Source organism: Corapipo altera, unplaced genomic scaffold, assembly GCF_003945725.1.
Source record: "Corapipo altera isolate COAL_440 unplaced genomic scaffold, ASM394572v1 1, whole genome shotgun sequence".
Classification (NCBI taxonomy): domain Eukaryota; kingdom Metazoa; phylum Chordata; class Aves; order Passeriformes; family Pipridae; genus Corapipo; species Corapipo altera.
Window position 1 is genome coordinate 9,641,497 of NW_020884873.1, and position 26,710 is coordinate 9,668,206.

Sequence of the window (26,710 nt, forward strand, 5' to 3'; positions counted from 1 at the left end):
TAACCATCAGCTTTTTAAAAACATCAGTTTGGTTTTGACTTGTTTCAGCTTCAAGAGAACAATATTAGCTCTAGAGGGTTTTTAATATACTGCTTTCCTCTAGTTTTAAAAGCTCTTCAAGAACTCTCCCTGTTGATGATGAAGGTACTCTGATATCTTTCCAGTCCAGCAGTAGTCTAGCTATTATGATCCCAGAGCCACATCTTCACTCACACCTAGAGTTGCTCTTTTCTCTCAACAAAAGTTTTTGAAGATAAAAAACCTAAAGCTGCATACAGTATCCTACATCCACCTAACTGGTGCTGCACTCGTGGATATAGCTACTTCTGGGACATTCCTTTATTTCTATATTGTGCTTAAAAATTTGGCTCCTTGTTTACTGTGACCCTGAAAATGACTCTTGATCTCTTTTTCAAGCTCTGCATCTCATTGCTCCTGAATGGGAAAATCCTGCTTATGGATGTATTAAAAGCAGTATATATCCAAGCCCAATTTACTCAGCAGCCTAGAAGCTGTGTAGGATTGTGGCTAAATTCCAGTCTAACCACAAGCCAAGGAAGGGATCTCAAATACCATTCCAGCCTGTTGATGTGTGCACGTATGCAATTCCTGTCTGCTCTACAGGGGCTTTATTTTTATTTCACAATCCAGCAGACTTGTCTCCCTGTAACATCATCTGAGAGTAGCTGCTGCCATGCAGTGTAGGGCAGCTACCATAACCAGCTCTAGCAATCTGTTCCAGGATTGAGCAAACCTACAAAATGCAATCATCTGCTTCCTGCCATGCATCCCAGCTGGGGCTCTGGTGCTCATCTGTCTGCAGTTAGATGTGGCTCTGCTCTCTTACCCTTTCTATCACCTTCAAATGTTCCAAAATCAATGCTCCCAGCCTTGTTGATAAGATTTGGGCCCTTTAGAGCCCACCTTCTGCAGCATGCTTGGAAACCAAGACCTTTCTCCCAGATGACAGCAAAGGAAAAGAAATTGTCGATTTTGTGCGATTGCTGCTCATGAGCTACAAGGTGACAAACTATAAAGCAGCGTATCTTGAAGCATCCAGCCAACATATTAGCTACACAAGAGCACACACTGAAAGCACCCTTCCCCTTCCAGCAGCCCATCTTGTCTGGAAAAGGTTCTAGACCCTTGTTATGGTTTAGCTCCAGCCAGCGACTAAGCCCTTTGTTCCCAACCCCATCCCTTCCCCCAGTAGGATGGGGAGAAGAAATGGGGCCGAGGGGGGGGGAGAAGTAGATAAAACCTGTGGATTGAGAAAAGAACAGTTTAATGATTAAAATATAATAATTATTATCATTGCAATGAAAAGAGGCAACAAAAAGAGACAAATAAAACCCAGGACAGAGAAGTAATGCACAGTACACTTGCTCACCACCCACTGACTGATGCCCAGTCCATCCCTGAGCGCTGGTCGGCCCCTCCTGGCTAATTCCCCCCTGTTTATACATTGAGCACAACATTCTGTGGTAGGAAATATCCTTTGGCTGGTTCCTGGCAGCTGTCCTGGCTATGCTCCCACACAGCTCTTGTGCTTCTGCTCACTGGCAGAGCATGGGAAATTGAAAGGTCCTTGACTTTGGGTAAGCACTACTTAGCAACAACTACAACATCAGTGTGTTAGCACTAGATCAAAAAAACACAGTACAGCACTAGCTATTAGGGAGAAAATTAACTCCAGGCAAAACCAGAACCTCTCACGTATGTTAAGGTGAGATTTAGGGAGATTTTTTTATAAAGGGTCACTGCAGGAAATTCTTGGAGTGATGCCATTTAGAGCTGCTCCTTCCCTAAGGAGTGGCAGGCCACTCCTCAGCAAATATTGCCACACAGTTGATCATATATGGCCAGAGGATCATCCTTTTATCCACATAATCAGGTTTCTGGAGGAGGATGGAAGTCAAATCCTAGCTCATAAGTATTAAAAAGTCTGATAGGCTGTGTATCACTTGAGCAAAGGAACAACCAGTCCATCAGTAGAGCAGGAATATTGAGAGAGGGACCAAGAGCTACACTTCATTGCCAGTTTTGACAGCAAGGACCCAGTGCACACACCAGAAATTACCTAGGAGCAGAGAAGGTGGTGCTAAGTCTCCATCTGTGATTACAGAAGACAAAAAATGAGTTGTATCATATTCTATGCAAGAAGTTTCACAGAAAATAGAGTCTGGGATCACTCTCCTAAGAAACTAGCTCTGTAGATAAGTGATCCTTAGTATAAAGGATATACTCAGCCACAGCATTTCCAACTTTCAAGAGAAAACCCACTTGCATCCAAAAATGTGCTGAACAGAGCAGTAAGGGTAGCTGCCTATCTCCAAACTCCCCCTGGAATGATGAGCTTCCTGAAGGGAAATGCATTATCTCCTACAGAGATGCTACAGACATCCACTTCCTTAAGCAGAGTGTCAAGTGCCCATGGGAAGCCAAAGCATATGGTTGCTTCAGGTTTTCTAACTCAGACTGACCCAATACCAGTTAATTGGTTTTAACAACATCTTTTTAGAGTCAACACAATTGCTCCCACACACAGGTTTCTACTCACACCCACAGAATAGCCCTTCCTTTACTCATTGTCCAAGTTTCTAAGGGAAGAGTACAAGCTATCAACAGTAACATTAAAAAAAGCTTTCCACAGAGCTGGAAACAGATCCTCTCGCCACCCACACAGTGATGCCACAGCAACACCAGAGACCTTGCCTGCTCAGGCAGAGCGTTGATACATGCCATTACCTTGGGAGTGTGGGGGGTGTCACACAGCTGCAGCTTTTTCCAGGTGATGTGCAGTGGTGTCTCAGCACTGCCCCAGGTCTTATTCACGGCTGGGGAAGCCTTCAAGGTGGGACTCACCCAGGCTTTTGTCCTGCTCAGGAAAATCTCACTAAACTTTCTCTGAGGGGGGGTTGCTGGCAGAGGACTGCTCTCTTGCCACTTCTGGAACTCGGACCTCCTGGGAGGGCTCAAGCTTAGGGAGTCCTCCTCATTTACGCTTCTGTCTTCACTCTCTTCACCACAACTGGAAAAATCCAGCCGCTGAACAAATTCGTCACTGTTGTCCCAGTCACCCATGTCACCACATGAAACAGAACAGGTATAGCTGATACTGACCTGTTTCGTTAGAAGGAGAACGTCAGAGGGAGAGGAAGACAGCATTATTTACACAGATTAACTATCTTCTTCCTTGCTTCATCAAGGACATCAGTTCTGCTGACTGCACTCCCCCAACCCAATCCCAAAGACACAGAAGCCTTAATCACTCATAGGTGTCATTAGACAGCCTTGGTTAATGAAGAGTATCCCAGAATTACTAAGTACAAATCCATTCAGCTACTGCTCATGTAACAGCAGATTTTGCCTTTTGTCTTATTGGTGCAAGTCAGATACAACTCAGAAGCCGCTACCTTTGCCAGTAAGGCTCCAAGAGAACTCTTCCCTCCACTAATACTTAATCACTGTTCTCATCACACAAAGAAACAAAGCTATCCCATCCTAAAAAACAACACACACCAATCCTCCCCTCACCCTTTTCTACCTTAAATTTCTCAACCAGAGAAAAAGAACCCATGGTACATACAGCTGTAAAAGCAGAGGGTGCCCTGAGGAGTTACCAGATACCCCACAGAGACCCCTTCTCTTCCTCTGGAACATTTATAACCACCCCAAACACCTGAGCCAATGCTAATGGGAAACATCTGGAGCTTGGCAGCACCTGCCCACAGTTGCCTGGTGGATGAGGGGTTTTGCTGTGGATGTGGGTTTGCTGTGCCTGCAATCAACTCTGCAGGGAGCTCCCTCTGAGTCTAAGTCATCCCCTTACTTCTGCACACTCTTCCCTTCTCCAGCTTCCTGGGGCCTGTGCGGGGAATGATGTTTGCTGACAGCCAGTCTGCTCCATGTTAATCCCATCAGAGATCCAGTCTTTGTGGGCTTTACATGTTTAAGTTATTAGTCTTTTGGTGATGGGGCACTGCACTTCCTTCTTTTAGGTCTGAATTTCACTTCCTGCATTCAGATGTGTGTTAATTTGGGCAAGAGTTGCAGGCTGCAAGGAGGGGTCAGTAATTTATAATGTAGAAATTTATAGCTGTATAATTTATAAAACTTCAGGAGAGAGTTAGGAGCCATACACAGGTCTTTGTATGGGTTCCCATCTTGAGGTTTCAAGGGAGAGGAGGGAGAAGCTGGCTGTGTCGGTGAAGGCAGCCCTTCAGGTAGGGCCACTCACTGAGAGCAGGTCAATGTCTCCTCCCATTGCACTTCTCTCTGAAAAACAGGGATCTTCCATGTCTTTGTGATCCATGTCTTTGTGAGTCTGAGCTTCAAAGAGGGACTGGAGGGAGTTTTAACTAACTGGGAATGAGGTTACAGCAGCCTTTTTTTTAGCATCCAGGAGAACTGCTAGAGGGACAAGCAGAAATTGGAAGTGGCTGCAGCCCAGACGAGATGGGGGTTTGTCAGAACCAGCACCTGCTTTCCTATGCACACATCAAGGAAAATTCCCACCAGAACATAAAGGGACATAATGGCCTGAGGTGTCTCAGCTCTCCTAACCCACTCTTTGAATGAAAAGTATGGCTATATGGGTCTCTGAAGTTGCCTGTTAAGACTGTGATGAACAATTCATTTGATACAGGCTCCCAAAACGGTACCAGGAGGACATGCCAAGAACTCAGCACTGGTCACAACTGGCTCAGAGAGCCAGTATTTCTTGTATTCCTAGTATTTCTTGCAGGCACAGAGCCTGCTGCTGCCGTGCAGCCTCTCTGAGCCTGAAATGCAGCTGCTGTGTCTCCCTGTGCCTTACCCTGAGCGAGGTCCAAAAGCCTGGGAGTGCCAGCACTAGCTGCTTTTTGCTATGACAAGCTGTCCCTGCAGCATCTGGCCAGCTGAGATCCAGGACCACTTTAGTACTGCTGTGAGTTGACTGTACTAATCAGATGTTCGGTACTTGGAGTGTTGGGTTGGAATGTGTTATTTTAAGTCTGAAGAAATAATGTTTTTAGTCCCCATAACTACATGTTCATTAATAACCCAACAATGAAACTCCTTCAGACCACAGTTTTCAATCCCACCTGAAAATTTTTTTTTTTCTTTCTTCTTTCCCTTGGGATTTATAGGCAACATCCATTTTTCTAAGGAGGGATGTGATACATAAAGGAGAAAAGTTGCTGTTTAAAGAAGGCCCAACTTGTTCACCTTGCATCTTCAAAATAAAAGCCACCACATTTTCTTTTCATATGTTTTCTGGAGGACTACCCAAAGATCTGATGACAATTTTTTAGCCCTCGGTTCAAGTGAAAAGGTGTTAATTTTGGTTTTTCTTCTAAAAGGGTAATATTATCCCCTGGCCTGATCTTTTCAATTTTGGTGAAATAATAAAGTAGAAAATGTGGCCTTAGTTTTTTGCATGTACCTAGCAAACAGTGTGCCCTCAGCAGGCCCAGACTGCTGGCCAAAGCTATTGACATAGCTGTGGTACCTCCAAGTCTCTTGTCCCATAGGGTTTTTTCACTGAAATCCAAGAACTCAGAGCGTGATGACATTTCACATATCTCGGGGCCAGCACTGGCAGCCTCTGCTCCCTATCACTGGCTGCTCTTCCCACTGCATCCCCTCCCTCAAGCTGGGACAACACTGGTGTGACTGCACTGCAAAGGGGACCAGGAACAGTTCTGTATCACAAACAGCTCGTGTGGATCATGGAGGAATTCTTATTTGGTATTTGTTTCCTGCCTGGATCACTGGGGACTGACATTTATGAGTATGAAAGAGAAGAGAGAAATGAGCTGTCACTTTAGCATCACCAACATGCAAAAATATATTTATCCAAATGAAGCTTGGCACTGTCTGTATGGTTAAAGCAAAGCATGTAGCCAAGTATTTGCAAAATCTGGCTTTTCTTTATACAGTAACAAAATATTGTGCAGGGTTTGTTTTTTTTTTTTTCCTTTACCAGTCACCTTCTATGAAAAACTCCATCTGCTAAACACCACCTACTCTGGTGTATAGCTCTGCACAGTAAACTTGTGCATGGACTTTGTGAAACAAAATGCCCACTCAGTGTTGGAGCTGGATTAAATGAAGCTCGCAGCAAATGGATGCTAATGATACCAAAAAAAAAAGAGGAAAAAACCAAATCCCACTGCAGAGGAAACTGGATGATGGGTTTCTTAATGGCGTATTGAACACTCAGAGCTGCTCAACAGGAAAAAAGTTGGACAACTAAGGCTTTTATTACAATATCTTCCTTTTAATTGTGGGCTGCTTAATTGGGTAATTGAATTAATCAGGAAGACCTACGGAACCAAATTAAACCTAATGACACTTAATGACATTGGTGGTAGCATAACGAGGACGGTAATTACAAAAAGTTGGCTGCCTGTGGATGCCTTGGTCATGCTTGTGTCTCCATCTTTCAACCTCGAGCTGATTGTGCCTGTTCCTCCTAAAAATGTTTCACATCCTTCTGTACCACGTTTGTGTATAGATATACACATCACATATATATGATAGATCTCTCCAAGCTGACCCTGCTGAGAAAGATCACCACCTCCCTAAGATCTTGCTCTATGGTGAACTTGCCACCAGCTGCCGCAAGAGAGGAGCCCCAAAGAAAAGATACAAGGACTCCCTGAAACAACATCTCAGCCTTGGCCATATTGATCAACATAACTGGTCTACTCTGGCCTCCAATCGGGAGGTCTGGAGACACACCATCTATAACGCTGCTGATGCTTTTGAGAAAGCACGCAGGATCACCCTTGAGGAGAAAAGACAATGCAGAAAGAATCGTGCCTTGCAGAATATACCACCTAAGGAGTCTTTCTGCTGTGCCTTTTGCAACCGGACATGCCTGTCTCGTATTGGCCTTTTTAGCCACCAACGCACTTGCAACAAACATGGGTAGAGCCCTTCCCAAATCTTCGTTCGCGAAGCCCAGCCATGATGATGATATACATATCAATATATACTGGATCAGTATCCCTGACTCCTTCAGATTTGGGGCTTTCAGGGCGTGTGTGAGCCTGCCCCCTTCCTGGCCCTGAGGCTGCTCTGCCCAACTCCCTTGGCTCCCCCGGTAGGATGGTCCCGACAGGGTCCCCCCAGAGCCTTCCTGCTCTGAGGACACAGCCTGGGGGGACAGAAGGTGGGCGGTGGGAGGAGGAGCAGCACGGGGAGCCGAGCTACCCCCAGTCCTCCCGTGCTCCTCCGGGAGCAGAGCTGGGATTTCCGCCGGGATCTCCCCGGGAAGCTCCGCCCTGGAGCGTCACGCCTCAGGCCCCGCCCCCTGGTCCAAGCCCCGCCCATAGCCCCGTCCCATCAGTTACGCCCCGCCCTCCCCGCCCATCGGGGGCGTGTCCAGGCGCGGCCCCGCCCCCCGCCGGTGCGGCGCGGGGGGTGCGGCTCGGTTTGGCGCGGCCCGGCTCGGCTCAGCTGGGTTCGGCTCAGCTGGGTTCGGCTCAGCTCGACTCCACTCGTTTCATCTCGGCTCACCTGGGCTCTGCTCGGCTCCACTCGGCTCATCTCGGCTTGGCCCGTCCCGGCTCGGCTCGGCTCGGCTCCACTCGGTTCATCTCGGCTCGGCTCAGCTCCTCTCGGCTCGCCCCGGCCCGGCCATGGTGGAGCGCTCGGACGAGGCGCCGCTGCTGTTCTGGGCCGAGGGCCCCGCGGTGTCGGCGCCACCGCCCGCGGCCGAGCCGGGCAGCAGCGGCAGCAGCAGCAGCGGCGGGCGGCGGCTCGTCGGGGGCTGGAGCGCGGCTCCGTGGGACGGCGAGGGGCCGGCGGGGGCGGCGGGGCCGCCGCGGGCGGAGGCGGAGGAGGACCAGATCGTGGCCGTCTTCGTGGTCACCTTCGACCCCCGCACGGGTGAGCGGCGCCGCGGCGCGGGCGGGCCGGGCCTGGGGCTCCCGCTGCCGCCGGAGTAAGATGGATGCGGCCGGGGCCGGGCATCCCTTGGGGACCGCTCCCCCCGCATCCCGCCTCCCGAGGACCGCTCCCCCCAGCGCCGCTGGAGCCAGCGGAGAGCGGGCGGCGGGAGCCGGGCTACCCCCCACCCCCCCACGGGGGACCGGCGGGTCCGCGGGGGTCGGGGGTGTTTGCGGAGACGGAGCACAAGAGGGATTGCGTTCGGTCTCCATCCCGCCGAGAAGAAGTTCTGGCGGGAGGAAGGCGCCGCGCCTGGCGCCACTCCGAGGAGAGGGACAGGTGTCTCTACCCCACAGCGGGTCACGGCACAGAGATTTTGGGGACGGCGCTGGGGCACCCGCTGTTCCACGCACAGGTTCAGGCCGAGCCTCTGGTCAGCGCTGCCCGGAGGGCACCAACCTGTTAGAGCATCTTGAGAGCATCCTTCTGTCTCCGTGGCGTGGCGCAGACCTGCCCGCAGCTATCGGTGACGGATGGTGGTTGTGGCAGGCGTGAATCCGGCAGGCTCGCAGGGCATGATTCCCGGCGGCAGCAGCAGCTCGGCTGTGTATTTTTTAGTGACTGGTGTGTTTAGAAGCTGGCCTCTGGTAGGATCTCTGGGACTTAGTGCTTTGAAGGAGTGCTGCAATCCAGGAGGGGACAGGAGAACAGCAAGGGAATGTATTTTCCACTTTTTGCTGCCATATCCATCTCCCTCAGTGCTGTTGGACCTCGATGTTCTATCACTTCTTTTACTGACAGAGGTTATTTATTTCAAATCTGTAAATCAGCATTTCAGAAAACATCTTAACTTTGTTTTCCTAGTCCTGTGCTCCAGTGGTATCCACAAACAGGATGTTACGACACAGGAAGTTAGCACCTGCCTGGCACCTGTGAGCAGAGGTGTGCAGGGGTCTGATGTCCTGAGACAAATTGTTGGGTCTTTTGGCTGCCAGGTGGGGTAAAAAGGCAAGAGTGGTGCATAGCTGAAAGACTTGGTACAGTCAGAAAGTTTAGGAATCAGCTTGGGAGATTCAGGAGCCCATTTGCATCCAGGTGTGGAAGCAAGCTCCTCCTTCCTCTGTAGACAGGCACTTCCCTTAGCAAATCCATAGCAAAAGTACTAGAGACAGGAGAGAGCTCTGTGAAGCATAGTGGGGTTTGCTCTTCAGTGGAAAGGGAAAGTAACAGACATCATGCTCACAAGGGGGTCCTGATAGTAAAGACTGGATGCTGATCTTGAACAGAAAATCCTAAAGAAGTAGTGAAGAGAAGGAAGCCCCAGGTGTGATGTGCTGTCAGAAATGCACACTGCCAGACAGCATGGCTGCTGTGTCCTCAAACACCCAAGGGCTTTCAAGAAATTACCCCTTCCATACGGCACCAGAGAGAGGTGTCTTCAATCTAGATGTCAGAGGCTCTTGACTTTTCAAAATCCAGAATGAAATTAGATGTCATCTTTCCAACAGGAGATGGGAAGGAGAGGTGTTTCTCCTAAGTATCCAAAACATGAAAGAGTCTGGATGATTGCAGCAACAGCAGGTTGTCTTTCAATCTGAGAGCATATGCCTTCTATGAAATGGTGAGATTTTCTTGGTTGGCAGAAAGCTGAGCTTTCTCAGGAGTTTGTCTGAGCCAGCTGTTGCTTTGAATGAAGTCCAAGGAAAGTTGGGAAACAGCTCTTCTCACATGTGATGTGCAATTAATGCTGGGTGTCATCAGCCTTGGAGTAGTCTGTCAAGTCCAGGAAGATTCATCCTCCAGCTGCTACTCAGTACGGATGATGAATGTAAGGAGCATAACAGGACTGTGAGGTACACATGTCAGCTTCACAGGTGGAGAGCAAAGTGCCCTATGAAAGATGTGGACCTGAAAAAAGATCTTGAGTGGTCTGAACTTGCTAGAGTCAGAAAGAGGATATGGCAATTCCTGGGTCAACCACATCAGAGGGTGTGAAGGACTTCTGTGATGTTCATAAGGGTATCTGGTCCTTGTATGTGTGACTTAAAGAAAATCATCCAGTTAGTGTCTGAGCTGGAAACCTGCTTGATCCTGCCCAGGATGAGCACACCAGACCTCCTTTGGCAGCTTGCTGAGGCATATGAAAGGCAAAATTTCTGGTGGTGGCTGGGCTGGTAGTTATGCCAGGTAGTGTCTGCTCAACTAGGCGAGCAATTGGGCAGGAGATGTTTTACTGTAGAAGGATGAAGTGGTGACTATGCCAATAAAGAATGTAACGGCTTTTCTCCTGAATTTAGAGGGGCTTGAAGCAGACGAGCTCAGTGTACAGCAGTTGCATGCAATGAGTTCACAAGGTGGGTTGTGGGGTTGCCAGGTCACTGTTACAGTTCCGGTGTCCCTGTGACTGTGTCAGTGCTCATGTGAGTGACTGAACATAAGAGCCAGAGGCAGCTTCTAAATCAGTGGTGCTGTCCTCAGCTCCAGCATGGTGAACCTTGTGTATGGTTAGGTCACACTTTATGCTTCTCCTGTGCTGGCACAACATGGTAGCACTGCACAGTTGGGTACCCTAAAGCTCTTGGGAAACATCTAATGCTGAGGAGGGCCAGGTGATGATCCCCAAATGCTAGTGCAACTATCTTTTTTGTAAGGATGTGCAAATCCAGTGGAAAGAAAATACAAGAGAAAGAGGAAGAACATCCAAAACTTTGCACACCAGAAACTGAGTGTTGATTTTGACCTGACCTGAAGCTGGGAGATTGCTCCTAAGAGATCAGATCTGCAGATTTAACTCTCAGCAAAATGACTCACCTGCTCTCTGACACTGGGTCACTCTCACTTGGAAAGTTTCCTGTGCGCACGAGACCTGCTTTCTCCACGGGGAAGGGCAATGCTTCCTGTTTTTCTACAACGTTGCTCCCTCCTCCAGTTTCTCAGGCAGGCCGGCAGTCGCTATCGCATCTGAAGTCTCTCCTTTGTTTGCTCTGCTGTTTCACCAGACCAACTTTCTTATTTTTTTATCTCCACGTTTGTTCTCCGACTGCCACGTCGCCCGTATGTTCCCAGGGCAAGGTGGCGTGAGGAACAGCCAGGAGTGCAGGTGCAGGTTGCTCCTGACAGATCCTAGGAAAAAAAAAAAAAGCTGCATGATATGTGAGTTGGTTTTGTGGTCACATGTAGGACAAAGATCTGTTTCAAGGAGTTCTTTCCTTATAACTGCTACAGAACAGACATTGTTTGAGCCATGTCCACTTGGACACCTCTGCAGTGGATATGACACCTGACAGTGTTTGTGACTAAACTGAGCAAAGCCAATTTCTTTTGCTGCTGATGGCACTCTTGTATATCGATCTCTTAATCTACAGGTAATCTACCAGTAAGTGATCCTCTCTGGTGCAAGGCTTAAAAGCAGATCTTGGCCTTAACCACAATTTTGTGGCTAAGAGGCAACAGTCAGTCTCGAAGGTTGAGTTCCTCACTCTTTCAAGGAAGTGTCTTGTGCCTTTAAAAAGAAAGCCAAACCCACCCACACACAAAACCCCAAACAACAAAAGCCACCATCTATATATAATATGCAAAACCTACAGGGGACCGCGCAGGCTGACATGATGTCATTGGCTTTCCCTGCCAGCCTTTCACACGCCTCAGAGGCGAGGGCGCTTCACAGCAGAGCTCTGTGGTTTCGCCTGTGATCGCACAGAGCTGGGCTTGGGGTCACGAGGCTCCTGCTGCTCCCCGGCCAGCCCAGCTCTGCGGGAGAGGTCTCCTTGTGCACTAGAAGTGGTTAGTTGGATGCAAACTTCTCCTGTTGCCATGCCTAACGCTGCTGGGTTTTTTTTGAAGTCCTTGCCAGGCAGGGCTGGGGGAGGTCTGCTGAATACAGCATCTACGTGTGAAGAAAAATAGCCTATTTAAATGTCAGTAGCTAAGCCCAATTCCTGTGTGAGAATGCAGGCATGTACTTGTGCAGTATGAGTAATGAGACAAAAGACAGGCTTCAGAAATGAGGCCTCATATTCAAATATCTCCAAGAGTCTCAGCTGAGTGTAAGACCCTTCCAAATGTGTGCTGTTGGTGCAAGCACAGCTGGGATGCTCACCCCAAAGGGCAGGGGAAGGACTGTACCTGTAGGAAGCACCTTTGTGCTGCATCTGCCATTGCATTATACTGAAGAATGTTTGTTTGCCTTGTTTTTAAAACTAAGCCACATTATTTCAAATGCTGTGGGCAGACTGACAGAGAACAGAAACTCAGTGGGTAACCCTGGAGCACAGCTCGGTGCAGTGGGAGTGCCCAGGTAAGCGGGTGAGGCTCTGAAAGGCTGGCACGGGAAAGCGTGAGAATTCACCCCTTTTTTTGTCTGTGGTAAACTTGCTGCTGGACTTCATTTGCTATAGGGACATTTTGTGACTTCTCTGATATCATCTGTTCCAGAATCAGGCTCCTCAGGTGGCCTTTTCCCCGGAACAACTGCATGCTTTCTGGCTGGCTTGGCAGGTGACAGATGTTTGCTAATCTTGATCTAGGTTGTAGTTTATGTGCTGTTTTGTTTGGTTATTCTAGCATACACAAACACATTGCATACCTTCATCGCCTCAGCCTCCATATAAAGCTTCAACTAACATCTCCTATCCTAAAGAAAATAGGAGAGATTTCAGGGAAGTAGTGATGACTGGGATGATGGCTTAGGGGTTCCTGTTTGACCAGCCCTGCCAAGCACAGCCAAAGGACAGTATTGGTGGTGGTGTGAGCTATCACAGAAACTCATCCTAAAGAGCAGCAGTCTATAGTTTGGGTTCTTTCTGTATGGGATACTCGCGTAGACCAAAGCTTATCCACTGTCAGGTAAAATTGTAGCTGCTCTGTGATTAAGTTTATCAAGTATAGCCCCCCAGTCTAGCACCAGCTTCAGAAATGGCCCCAAAAGTCCTGCAATATCTGAGTTACAACAGTAACGAGTTTGCACGAGATGCGTGGAGTACTGTATGTCAGCTACTGTCTGTGACAATTTAGGAGTTCAGGAGCTGTGTTAGGGCACACTGCTGGCATCTCCGTGTTATAAAAGCAACAACCTGCTGTTGATGCTCTTTGCACTTTAGAAATGAGTACTGTATTCAAGCTTACCCAAATAACTTTGCTTCTCTGCAGGTAACATGGTGGAGTGGTGTTTACCCCAAGATATAGATTTGGAAGGTGTGGAATTCAAATCCATGGCAAGCGGGTCCCACAAAATCCAGTCAGATTTCATGTGAGTATGTTTGAGCTATGTTATGTTACTACTTCCTTTTCTTAGTTGTACATCTACACCACCATCCCTTAATTCAGAAAATGCAAGAAAAAATACCATCCAGGAATATACATCCTGCATAAATGTGCTGCTAAACTGTTTCTAGCTGAGCCAAAGGTACTTTTCAGACACTTTCAGCACTGTATTAAGTACCAGCTAGATGCAGGGATCTGCTGTGTGACAGCTCTGGCTGTGGAGGCCAACTGGTGAATGGGACAGGCCAGCTTCTCAGTGGGGTGCAAATTTTAATGTGTATGGGGCAAATTACACTTCACTGCCACTATTGGGACTGTCAGCAGAGGCCCAGGGAGAAGGGGAAAGAACAGCAGAATGGAATGGGAAGGATTTTGCAGAAACAGGTCTTAGAAAAAGGTTCTTAATTCTGCCAGTGCTTGTGGATCCTTTAAATGTTCTGATAAACAGTTCTTGCTTACTTTCTTCTTTGCTAGCTCCTTCCTTCAGCAGAAAGGCATAGGAAGTTTGTGCATTTTGCTAACCCAGTGTTGCAATGCAGCAATGTTTTGCAATGAACTGCAGTGTCACAATTCCTTTTGGGCAGGAAGAACAGTTACTTTCTCAAAGGCGCACGAACTGAACCCTTGCAGTCAACTAGAGTGTGTTTCAATGTGCTAGCACCCAAAATATGAGTAGGTAGCTAGACTGTACTCAGAACTGCATGACTGCAGGCGTCTTCCTTGGAGGAAGGGCACTGCATTGACTGAGTTATGCATCCTTTTAGTCTTCACTCCAAGTTATTTCCTTACTTGCATTCCTTACTGGCCTGTGATGTGTGGTAGGGGCTTTAGTGCACTCTTGCCTTAAATATCCTGTCTTGTTCCTGAGAAGACTGGGGCACCTGTCCTCAGCCCTTCAGATAGCAGGGTGGGATTTCAGGGGAATCCTTAAAGAAGAAACTGTGTTCCCAAATCAGTATTTTTAGCAGTCAGTTACCTTTCTTTCTCTTTTTTTTCCTCTTTTTAACATTAATCCTTCTGTCAAACATCTGTCTCCAGTTATTTCCGGAAAGGGCTCTGTTTTGGCCTGGCCTGCTTTGCCAACATGCCTGTGGAGAGTGAGTTAGAGCGTGGTGCCCGCATGAAGTCCGTGGGGATTCTCTCCCCTTCCTACACCCTGCTGTATAGGTACATGCACTTCCTGGAGAACCAGGTCAGGTAAGTTCCCTTGGGAATGGGACTGGCCTGGGAGAGGTAACGTAGCCTCCGTGGAGAGTGGTTTTTGGCGTTGAGTGAGACTCGGCTACAACGCTGTGCTGTGATTGCCTTGAATGACTATTTCTCCAGAAAGTGCTACAGGTTCACAAGGTGAAGGACATAAGGAAGCAATTAGCAGCAGTCTGTTCTTTGCTAACAGGCTGTCAAATGCTACCCAAGCCCTACTTATTTTATGTGGACACAATTGTCCCAGGGAGAGGTGAGAGGACAAGAAGTTCTTCCCCTTTTCTCCTTCTGAAAACCATTTTACTAAGGGCTTACAAAAGGCTTCTAAACCTATGATGGTGATCCTGGCTAGGTGTGTACTTCAGCTGTGTTGAGTGGATCTAGCAGGGAAAATGGTGATGGTAGAAAAGGAAGCTGTTCCTACCTGAGTGTATTTAAAACAGGATCAGTGCTGTGCATACACCAGCTTGCTGCTGGCATCAGTCCTGCCCGTGTTCTCTGGCTGCACTGAAAGCTGCTGGTTAATCGTGACGCTCTGTCTGCCCTCCTGGATGAGTCTGTGCAACTGAGGCACCCAGGACCCCTTCTGGCTGGGAGATCAGATGTTGGCTGAGGGCAAGGCACTAAATAAATAGTCTGGAGACACTACAGATCTCCCCTTTTTTCCTCTCTTTTCCAGACACCAGCTGGAGATGCCAGGGCACTACTCCCATCTAGAGGCGTTCTACGATGACAAGAAAGGAGTTCTCCCTGACAGCAAGGGCACCCCCGGCTCTCAGCAACCTGTCCACTGGCTGCCTTCCATCCACAGATACATGTACCCAGAGATGAAGGTGAGGCAGGTGCTCTGAGGCCTGCAGGAGTGGTCAGAGTGCTGCTGCTCCTTGCTGGTGTCTCATATGTCTTTATGTAAGCAGTCACTCCTGCCCTTTTTAGGCTGCCTTAGATAAGATTTTGTTACTTGGACTGTTACAAGCTGTGTGCTGGTCTTGCTCCCACATTTAGACTTAGCATCTGTGCATGTGTCCCTGTTTCACCTCTGAGCTGTTTTCTTCCCTTTCTCTCCACCTGCAGATCACACACCCTGCTGGCTGTATGTCTCAGTTCATCAAATTCTTCGGTGAGCAGATCCTTGTCCTCTGGAAGTTTGCCCTGCTGCGCAAGCGCATATTGATATTTTCACCACCCCCAGTTGGAGTTGTCTGCTATAGAGGTATGTTTCCAGGGACACTGCAGAGCTCTGATCTAGTAGGCTGAAGCTTTGCAGAAATACCTGTGGGTACCAAGGGGGTAGACATCATGCAGGTCTTCAAAATGCATTGTGACCATTCCTCACAAAGATACCATTCACTCTGCAGTTAAGCCTTTCCTACAAAATTCTTTTCTTCAGGCCTCTTGAGTAAGAACATATTTGGCACTGTCAAACACAGTTCCTATTAGCACAGGACAATAAGAGCACTGACTGAATTTGTGGAATCCAGAACATGAGATTCCTATTGGAGAACCAATTATTTCCTGTCCAAAACAGGATGTTGTCACTTGAGAAGTTCTGGTGTTCAGGGGCATTTCAGAGCTCTAACCATTGTCTTCATAGAAGTGTGCGGGAGGGCTGGGTAAGTGGGGTTCAGATTGCCCTTGAGGGAAAACCAAAAGCATCTCAGGATGTACTTCTCTTGTCCGCAGTGTATTGCTGCTGTTGCCTTGCAAATGTTTCTCTGCCTGGTCTTGGAGGAACTGTCCCAGAGTCCAAACCATTCTTCTATGTGAATGTGGCAGACATAGAAATGCTGGAGACAGAAGTATCGTACGTGGCCTGTAAGTATGATGGATTAGGTGTGATGTTTTTAACTTCAGGCTGCAAAAATGTCTTGAGACACCAGACTGTGGAATAAAACTGGTGAGAAAGAGGTTGTGCATGGAATGACTAACTATGAAAGCAGGAAAGAACAGTTGGTCTGCTGGGAAAGCGACGTGCTGCTCTGAAAATCTCCTCTGATTTTGGCAGGTACAACAGAAAAGATCTTTGAGCAGAAAAGGGATCTCTATGATGTCTATGTGGACAACCAGAATGTGAAGACGCATCATGAGCATCTGCAGCCCCTCCTGAAAATTAACAATGCTGACAAGGAGAAGTACCGACGGCTCAACGACCAGAGGTAATAACAGAAGTCTGGGTGGTCCTGATCCTGAAAGGAGAGCTGTGTGACGTGGGATAAAGAGGACACTGCTCCTTTGTACTCTCTTCCTTGTCATAGTATTTTCAAAGTGTTCCACTGCTTCAGCTCATCTCTTGGAGATTCTGGTCTTCACATAATGCTTTGAGGTTCACTTGTGCAATGAATCTGTCTCCCTTCTCTCAGGCAGATGTTAATGTATTCTCAAGAAGTGGGTGAGGATTGCAGCTCCTGTGAAGAGGACCTTTTCATCTTGTGAGTGGCTACCTCTTGATACTTGGTCTCTGTTAAGTTTAGGGAGCCTCTTGCAGTGATTTCATGTTGCACTGGTTTGCCATATTATGAAACATCATGTTTAACGTAATTCCATAGTCAGCTTTCTTCCTCTGAGAACCAAACGGGTTGTTCCTCTTCAGATCATCTTCCTTTCCTTTTGAGAAGCCAATTGCAGCTGTATTAGTATTTACTAGGGTCTCTTAAGTGCTGACAGGGAGAAGTGAATTTCAAAAACACAATCAGAAATACAAGAATCCCCTCCCATTTTTGAAAACGAGCACTATAGGACTTTTCTTGCCAGAACATTTGGTTCAGGAAAGGACAGTGTTCATGGGAAGCAGGCACTGGGGGCGGTATGGTTTGGAGATAAGACCTGCATGGGAAGGATGGGCCCATTGATGTGGCTGGTATTGTACCTGGCAAACAGAGGAACCAGAACTGGGTGTAGAGCAGGAGGTACGGAATTAGATGAAGACCACACATCTACAACCTCTGAAGCCCTTCACTGCCTGTTGCTATTTACAGTCTGCAGCAGGTGAGAAGTAATGGGATGAAACTGTGTGAAGGGCTGTCAGGGCAGGCCTCTGAGCTGCAGGGACACAGTCAGAGTGATTTCTGAATAGCCCTGCATGTTTCTAGGAAAGCAGGAGGTAAGAAGTAGCTCTCAGTGGTGTGTTTTTCACCAGGAGAATTCATTTACTCACTGGCTTACTAGATGGATGACAACACTGTTTCCTCATTTACATTATGGGAGCTACAAGTCTGATTCACCCAGTTGGTGACCACAGGGCACATGTTGGCTGATAACACGGCTTGATGCTGAGGAGGGAAATGCCTCCCATAAACCAGATGGAAACACCACTGTAAAGGAAAAGTTACTGCTTTATCTTTGTTTATTCTGGGTCATCCATAGGGGAGTGGAAAACTTCAGCATCACCCAAGAAGGTGGGATCTCTGATTAAAGGGGGTTAAATGCAGTTCTGGGGCTCTGCAGCCTGTTTGGTAAATATGCTGTATTTCTGGAGGTCCAATGCTGTCACCTTCACTGACTTTATCCTACAGGTTTTTCATGGAGCAGAACAACCGCATATTTCAGACGCTGATGGAGGTGTCAGCCAGCCAGGACAAGACACTGACAGCTGACCACGCACGAGGCATGGGCCTGGATCCCCAAGGGGATCGAAGTTTCCTTATGGACTTGCTGGAAGTGTATGGCATTGATGTTATGCTAGTCATTGACAACCCCTGCTGCACTTAAACCAAGGGCAAGAGAGATGGGGAGCAAAGATCACTTTTTTAAGACTACCAGACACTGCTTAGGAGGATCACTGGAACTCACCACAGCCACAGTTATTTAATAACTTTATATGGAGAGTATTTATAATTTTAAAACAAAATGTGATTTTATTTTCTCCCCCTCAACTTCCCAGTGAATACTTGTTCTAGGGCTTTTGTTTGTTTGTTTGTTTTGTCTCCCTTTCATTTGTGTTTTTTGGTTTTGTTTAGCTAGGACCAGTGGCACCTTTGCACCAATCCTCACTGTTGGCAGTGATAGCTAGGTTTTGCCCTAGCCTGGATACCTGAGGACTGAACACTTCAGGAAAGCACTTTGTCTGATGACAACCAATGTGAAATGCTATAGCTGAGCTTTCAGACTTGACTGGAAAACCCTTCTATCAACTCCCCCTTCCACCTGGGGACTGAAGAGGGCACAGGCTGTTAATGGCCCAGTCTCATGGTCCCCTACCAAGTTTATTGGTGGGGACAGTTAAACCAATGATAAAAACCAGGACTCCTTTAATCATTCCTCACCCAACTTCTAGCAGCTGAACTGGAATAAAGCCACCCTTCCTCCTCAATGGCAGAAGCAAGTTTGGGATTGGGGGTGCTTCAGGATCTCATGACTTTGCCTACCGGAACAGCATCGTTTCACTTCCAGCACCCGAGGTGGTAAAAACTGGCAAAGACTGCACCTGCCTGTCTCACAGCTGGAGAAGAACACCATCTCTACTTAATCCACCCTACCACTTCCTTTGGGTTTTAGTTGCATCACTCCTGCTGCTTTGGTTTAAAATCTTCAAACCAGCAAGACAGTCTCCCATTTAACAGGGACCAACATCACTGAGCCACTTTGCAGTTACTATGTTCTCTGGCCTCAGCTCAGATGGTGCTGGCTGGACCGGGTAGAATAAGTATGCTTTAACTAATGTCACCAGCCCTTCCTTTGTAGCTGATGGTACTTGCCACTCCTTTGCTCTAACATTGTCTGCTGATCCTCCTTTTGTTGAGCCTTCAGCACTGCCTGCTGCTGTCCTTGGCTTTTGGTGTGAGGCAGAGAGCAGTCTGTGACCTTTCAGCTGGAACAGCTTCGAAGTTTGCAGGAGGTTCCCTTGGATTCTGGTGTTCTTAACTGGCACAGCCACTAGAAGCAATGTCTAACAGCAAGTCTTTCTTTTTCCTGGGCAGAACTGTAGAACTAGATGAACAGTGTTTTCTTATTTTTATGCTGTGGAAAGAATAAGATTCAGTTCATGAAGGACTAGTCATTACCTCCAGGAAGGCTGTCCCAGTAAAGAGTAATCCCATCACCATGCAAAATCCAAGAATGGTACTGTGGGTTCCAGGTGTGACAATATTGCTTTGTCCCAAATCCTTCAGCCAGTAGTAGCATCACCTTTAAGCTAACTGTTCTTCCTGAACTGTGGCTGATTAGTTGCTGCTTCCACCATTATGGAGTTCAGCACCGTTGGAGGCTTTCTGCAGTTTGTAGAAATGCAAACTGTAGCTGATGTATCTATTTGTCCTTGCAATTTATAGGATGAGGCAGAGCCTGAACCATCAAAGTCTCACCCACTTTAAAGCAAGTGAGCACCTTTTAAAACAGGTAGAGCAAATGTTCCCCAAGTAGACCGCTGTGGATTGTTCCCCTCTGGAAAGGAGGAGGCTGGTGTGTCCTGTTTTTCCTTGAAGGCTGTCTGCAGCAAGGGGGTAGTTTTGTTTGCTGTGGAGTTTTAGTGAGGTGTGGGATCAGGGGCCTCACAAGGCTTATTGCACAGTTCATTGGTATGAGCTTCAGCATATTATGTTCCTGTGATCTGCCTGTCTCTGGGCAGCCACTCCCCTGCCTGCTTTTTCAAGGCTTTGGATGTTTTTGTACAGAAGAAAACATGCTGTTGCTTGTCAATTGCTCACAACTGTAACATCGTCATCCTTAGAAGGTTGCAGAGAAAAAATGGGGAGAGAGGTAAAAACAGCTGAGTATCACTTAATGGAAAGACCAGTCTCTTTTCCTTAAGAAATGGCTTTGTTTTTAAATTGACACCTCAAGTATAAAAGTGACCCACAATCTCCAAGCTTTTGTTCTCTAACTTCCACTTTAGGTTTAACCTGCTGCCTGCAGTAACAATCTCTGAGGAAATATAGCTGCCAGTGCATTGCTGCCACTTCCTTCAGATACCAAAAAAAAAGGAACTGAAACTAGTGTCTAGCAATTTTTCCTCTCGCTTTCTTGAAGGTTTGCTACATAGTTTAGCTGTGGTCAACTGTTAATGACTTTCTATTCTCTTTGTCAGTAGTTCTTTTGCTAAACTAAATAGACACAAACCTTAAACTTGTTGAAATTTTACAGCCACTGCAGTCAGAGGCTTTCTAACAACCCTGCATTAGGGCACCATGTTCACAAGCTGTTAGAACATGAGGTGAAGTAGACAGCACTGCTAGACCCCACGGAGCAGAACCTCCAGAAATTACCATCTGACATTTATTAAACCTCTGTTTGCCAGAAATTGGGTCTTCAGTTGTTAGCAATATTATGGGTGCAGAAGCATCAAAGCAGGCAGATTATTGTAGAAGTAGCACACATGCTACATCCAGCTGGATGGCTATAGCCTATTCTGCTCTTCCTTGTAATTTTGCTTCTCTACCAAGCCTCTCTTGCCAGGTGACTGCTACAGAAGTCAGGAAGTTGCCTGACAGAACAAAAAGACTTTTCTCTCCTAACACTTCCTTATTTGATTTGCTGCAAAAGTACTTTCCACCTGCACTCCTTTTCTAAAAGACACTGCTTTTACTGTTATTGCACGTGGAAAATGCTTGATAAGTGGGTACATTATACAAACAAATGGTTATAGCTTAGGACATGAAGGCCTGTTCATGAGGCTGGTTTTGTGTGGAACCAGTTTAAGTGGTTCTAGGAGATAGCATAATTCAAGGTAAAACAGTTAAGTGCACACATTTAAAATACAGCTAAATAGTTGCTCTGCTGAACACCAGCAGCTGGAAGGGAGAGAGTTATGTGGTGTATTTTGAATTAAAAGAGGGAGGAAAGTGTGGCAAAACTTGCTGATTAGTATAAAATCATCCATTCAAAGTACTTTGCCTTTACAGTGGTGCCTTTTGTTTCTTTGGTGTAACACCTCTGGTTAGTTGCTGTGATCAGAGCCCAGGCTGAATGGTGGTTACAGTGACCAGGTGTATCCTGTGCCCTGGCGGACAGTCCAGTGTGTTCTTTTCCAAAACTCGAGTCACGGTATAGCCATTGCAGGTTCTCAGCTGGTACTTCCTTGAGTTTAACCAGGAGAATAAGAGCTTCATAACTGTATTTTAACTCAAGTTGCACTAGAAATGTATCACTGAGCAATGAATTATTACTACTTGTCCTATCTAGATGGAAGTGTAAAGCTTGGGAGAGAAGTAAAAACTAGGTTTGCAATCTGAAGAAGGGACACCATGCCAGACATTTAAATCAGCCAAAAGTCTTCTAACTGCAAGGTTAGGCCAAGCTGCATAGAGCCAATTAAGAACTATAATGGATACTAGAAGAAAGGCACTTTATGAAATCAGAATTCAGATTTGTCTTACAGACCTTCTTTTCCAGCATATATGAAGAAGTTACTGCAGTGTATCTTAGGAGCTAATGGTCATCTGTCTCAGGAGGTGAGCTCACCTGTCCAGCACCCTTAGGGGCAGAAGAAAGTTGTACCACCTTTTCAAGAGAAAATATCTAGTGTACAGGTTATTCTGTAAAGCAGGGTTATCGGGATACTTCCTCCTTTTTAAGAACTGTCGAAGTTAATGGACAAAAAGCTGGGAGTAGCTGTGGCCCTCTTGGTGACAGACTATGCAAGGGACAGGCAAGCTTCACTCTGGGAGGTGGAAAGGCAGGGGTTTCTGGAATAGCAGGGCAAAAGCACTCTGTCCTAACACAAAAGTCTAGGTACAAAGCATGCACACTAACCCAAACTTTTGTCTTAGCCCTTACTTCTAAGTTAGCTGCTGTCTTCTTTCCACCTCCCTGAAGCCAATAGTGTAGTGACTATGGGAGAAGACAACATAAATGCCCTTTGTGAGGGAGTCAAATGTACTGACTTAACAGTGTGATCTGTCTGTCTAAAACAGGTGGTACTAAATGCCTGTGAACTAAGATTTCAGGTCTTGGCTAATGCAACATGCCATTCAAATGGGAATGTTTAATTGTGGTCAAAATAAACAGGTGCCTTGGGCTGGTCCATTATTAGGTTGTTATCCTTCCTTTTTATTTATGTTACAGTATTTTAAGCCCTTCTAGAATGGACTGTAGGTTTAAGCCAGGGTGTTTTCATTAGTGGGACCTAGGATTCTACTCCTCCATCCTGTCTTGGGAGTTTGTACAAAGAAAGTTTTTTTGTGTTGCTGTCAGACAGAAACATGAGAACTCAGTCCTTTCCTCAACAGTGTAGATAGCGGGTTCAGCCCTGGCTTATTTTATGTAATGTTTGCCTCACACCTCCCCTCTGAACATTGCAGTTAGAGGTTTAGAACCACCCCTTACTGGAAGAACTCTGAACTGCAGAAGGAGGAAAATTACTTGAAGGGTATTTATACAAGGTACTCAACTTATGCAGATATGAATATTTAAATATCAGCCTGTGTCTCAGATGATTCTTGGTACTTTAACGTCAGAACAACATTAACATCAATTCTGAAGGGAGCTCTTGGTTACCCTGAAGCAAGGAATCACATTGCAATGGGAGCTGTGTATCTGATGCCATGGAAGAGAACTAGCTGTTTTCCCTGTAAAATGGTACAGATGAACAAGAAGCTAGTTCTCATCATCTCCCCCCTTGCAGCAGGCTGATTGTAGTTCTAACAGCTCTGATGTTGTTTGCATCTTGCAGATGTGTGGTTGCTCCCATAGGCCTGTGGCTCTGTAGAGAAACTGCTTACTAAAAACATGGGTATTTTTTAATACAATTAAAGCTTACCTTTTTGAAATGGCTGCTGCCTTGTCTTTCCTGCCACTTGAGAAAAAACACATTTTATTCCAGAAATATCAGCTTGAGGAAAAACTCTGTTGGTGGGAACTGCCCCTGACTCTGAACGAGCCAGTGGCTGCAGAGCAATGTCCCAGGTGTCTCTGTGGCAAGCAAAAAGAGCAGAGCACAGCCAACATGTTCCTTGGAGAGTGACCCAGGGGTCCATTGGGCACTCTTAATTGCTGCAAACCAAAAGAAAGACAGCACAAAACAGGACCTATCACCAGCGTAACTATGAAAAGGAAGTAGCAGGCTTCTACTCCCTGAGATCTTAGTGAAGAATGGTTAGGGCTAGAAGGGACTTTAAAGATCATCTAGTTTTAGATAATTAGTTTCTCCACAGAATAGTCCATGGAAGGAGAGCATTCAGTGTAGTTCCAGCATCATGCAGAAACCCAACCCTGGTTTCCCTTTCAAGGCATTTTTCCTTTATGAAGTCTCCAGCAGAGGATGCTAGTGAAGCAGCATGTAGCCAGGATGCAGTCCTTAAAAAAGCAGCTGGAAGTCAATTCACTAATGTTCGTATTTTGATTACAGCAAGGAATCAACAGCTGAACTTAGACTACATCACAGTGTAACACAGGGACTACAGACAAACAACAATCACATCAGAAAAATAAAGATGATTTTTCTTCCAGTAAGCAAGGCAGAATCAAGTGAATTTATAAGCTACAATAAGAAGGGCAACACATAACCTTGCCTAAGTCAATAATATTTCCTTTCAGCAATTAAAGCAAAGCTCTAAACAAAAGCTCAGAAAAGCAACAAAACTAATTAAGGTACTGAGGCTCAAGGGGATATAGATTGCATAAGGAGTGGTGAGCACTGTTTACATTAGAGGAGAGCAACCAGACACGATGAATAATAAAAATTATTTGGATGCCCTTACTTGTGTTATATTACTACAGGAATAAAAGGAATACTTACAAAAAAAGACTCGTTCAGCTTGTTAAAAGAGTCTTTCCACACGTACCTCATACAGCTTTGGGTCAATGATGTTTTCCAATTTGCTTCTGTGTAATATGCCTAAACTTGATCAAAGGAATATATTTCTACTATATTATTACTGGAACTCTGTGCTGTTGAATCTGGCAAGATGAAAAAGACTGACATAAACATCTTATCCAGATACACATCGGGAGTTTTGAAACTTGCTCCAAAGCTTGGTATCACCCATCTCTAGTTTATTTTGTGATGGAGCAGATAACAAACCACCTGTTTAATGTGGCAATTCCAACACTTCATAGAATTCCTTAGCATCACTCCCCCCAAAATAATTTTTTTCCAGATTTATACATGGGTAAAGTAGACCTAAACTCTTAGAACACACAGAACAAGTGTGCTTTCGTTTTACTTTAATATACAATGGCATTACAGCAGTAGCATCTGGCACACAGCACTCAGCCTGCAGTGCTGTAAATGGAACACTGATGACTTCTCGGAGGGAGGGGGGAAAAAAAAGATGCCATCAAGTTAACATGCATTTCTCAGAATTTTCATTTGCATTTTTAACCCCTTTGAGACCGGTCAAATCATCCACTTCCAATGGAAGTACCTTGTGCGTAAAAATAGCCAAAAGGCTTATTAGTCTGCTGGGGTTAATCAAGTTAGTGAGGTCTCATGCACTTTGAAGAGACTTTGGTAAGACTAGTAAACACTGGCCCCTTTGACATGAATTCTCATTGTATTGCTGCATGGAGCATCTGCTCTCTCATTCTGGGATCACAGAAGAAGCGGAGTTTCCGGGGTAATAGCTTCACCTCCACAGGCATAGCTTCATACTCCTCGTTATCAATGCCAAAGGATCCCTCAGTGCCCTGTGTGCACATAACAGTTAAACATCAAGCATGTTATTTCAGCAATGCTGGAACGCTGATACCCGATTTTACCAATAGATTACAACTGAATATTTAGCTGAGTCTCAACCAAGATGACCCCTATCCCTGTGCCTTCCAGCCCATCTGCTCTCCACGACACAGGGAGAGCTATCCTTCACTATATTAAGAGTCTGTTGCGTAAGATGTTGCCTCACTTAGTTACTAATTAGTGATAATTAAATGCTAGGAAGCTTTAATGATCCACATTGTTTATACTGAAGGATTCTCTGCTATTGGAACCTCAATTACACGCACTTAGATCTTAGTCTGCCAGTGGTGACACAACCTAATCTGCAGAAGTGCCTGTTAAGTAACTCCTATTAAATCCATATTACAAACCCCTTTTGGTATTGTTTCACTATATTGATCTGAAACATGAGATGCGAAGTAATTCACTGGTCAGGAATTACTCATCAGTAGAATTTTCTTAAGTGTTTTCTTTAACGCTGATAAAGTCACCAGTGATTAAAACCATTCATCAAAACGGCAGGCTGACTTTATACCTAAAAACAAATTCAGTGACTGCTTTGCATGCACTGGACTCAGGGGAGGGCTGTGTTACGTGGATACTCAAACTCACTCCAGGTGAACTCATACACCAGAACAGCACTGACTAGAGAAACTAGTATAGGTTCTGGAAGTCAGAGGTACAGCAAAGCAGTCCAACATATTCCACTTCTCTGCAAAGCTGGTGAGACTCCTCTGAGCTGCCTCCAGTTCCTTCATTGGAGCTGGGTCATGGAGTAGAACAGGACTGCTTTGTGCCACGCACACACACTCTGAGCAGCAGCCGCAGGATGAACAGCTCATTTTATATCTCAATCCTTTTTTATGGCTCAGCCATACTTAGCCCAGCTCTCCAGAGTATTCTTTCAGAATCACAAAACTGCCATGATATGAATTTGATGCAAGTATTTACATTCGATGCTGGCTAACCATGACATCATAATTCAAGATTTTCACTCTGTAGCAACAGATTTTTTTTCACCTTTTGGCACACTCTATTCACCCTTAATATGGAATTATTTTGCCAAATGATAGATCACTTGAAGATAGAAATTATCTAGGAGATTGATTTCATGTCCTTGTAAAAACAAGAAACTATCCTCTCCAGGGCTGCGATAACAGCTTCTTCTGTCCCAGAGGCAAAAAAAGACAAATCTAAATTACACAGGCGGGCACAGTTTTGTCTTCTTTCTCAGACTCATCAATTCAAGGTTTTGAGGCACTTCCTTATACTGATCTGAGCCTCCTTGCCTTGTCTCCCCCTCCTTGGTCTCCATAAAGCTTCTAATATTTATCTTCTTCTCTACAGCACAATCCCTTTTAGGGCAAAATGTACATGTCTTCAGTGCTAAGGAGAAGATCTGCATATCACAGAATCACAGAATGGGTCAGGTTGGAAGAGACCACAGTGCATCATCTGGTCCAACCTCCTGGCTCAAGCAGGCTCATCACAAAGCACAGGATTACATCCTGACAGTTCTTTAGTATCTTCTGGGAGGAAGACTCGACAACCTGTCTGGGCAACCTGTTCCAGCTGTGGTCACTCACACAGTAAAGAAGTTCTTCCTCATATTCAGGTGGAATTTCCTGTGTATATGCAATATCCTCAACAACCATCATCACTGTCTTCATAAAAGATCTACCACTATTTACTGGCAGAATGAAGCTCTCCCTCAGGTTTAAAGAGCAGCTGGGGAACTCCAGTATGTGTTTCCTGGCCAGGGACTCAGTTACTGCA

The 26,710-nt window shown here is 46.1% G+C and overlaps 3 protein-coding genes across 5 annotated transcripts in view; 1 reads left to right on the forward strand and 2 right to left on the reverse strand.

Annotated features, from left to right (window-relative positions):
- Nucleotides 1-7,594, reverse strand: part of LOC113959543 (single-stranded DNA-binding protein, mitochondrial-like) — a 24,490-nt gene extending 16,896 nt beyond the window's left edge. The window contains exons 1-2 of one of the 2 annotated variants that reach the window (XM_027668645.1): nt 7,510-7,554; nt 2,749-3,123 (exon numbers count right to left, since the gene is read on the reverse strand). In XM_027668645.1, coding sequence (XP_027524446.1) covers nt 2,749-3,123; nt 7,510-7,539 — 405 coding nt within the window. In that variant the 5' untranslated portion in view covers nt 7,540-7,554. Of the gene's footprint in view, nt 1-2,748; nt 3,124-7,509 lie in introns of both variants that reach the window. The other variant, XM_027668655.1, reaches the window with a different exon arrangement.
- KIAA1147 (KIAA1147 ortholog) lies at nt 7,408-26,470 on the forward strand. 2 transcript variants are annotated; one of them, XR_003531856.1, is made up of 11 exons: nt 7,408-7,881; nt 13,030-13,129; nt 14,182-14,340; nt 15,026-15,179; nt 15,421-15,559; nt 16,030-16,161; nt 16,352-16,502; nt 16,707-16,775; nt 17,859-20,982; nt 25,095-25,099; nt 26,458-26,470. XR_003531856.1 is itself a non-coding variant. In XM_027668675.1 (9 exons), the coding sequence occupies exons 1-9, from the start codon at nt 7,632-7,634 to the stop codon at nt 18,052-18,054; spliced, it is 1,350 nt and encodes a 449-aa protein (XP_027524476.1). In that variant the 5' UTR covers nt 7,408-7,631; the 3' UTR covers nt 18,055-23,973. The 2 variants fall into 2 exon arrangements, 1 of the variants encoding a protein (XP_027524476.1); XM_027668675.1 differs by lacking the exons at nt 25,095-25,099; nt 26,458-26,470 and having other exon boundaries at nt 17,859-23,973.
- The window catches only part of AGK (acylglycerol kinase), a 36,629-nt gene continuing 34,346 nt past the window's right edge, over nt 24,428-26,710 (reverse strand). Inside the window, exon 15 of the mRNA XM_027668683.1 lies at nt 24,428-24,906. Coding sequence (XP_027524484.1) covers nt 24,769-24,906 — 138 coding nt within the window. The 3' untranslated portion in view covers nt 24,428-24,768. The remainder of the gene's footprint in view (nt 24,907-26,710) is intronic.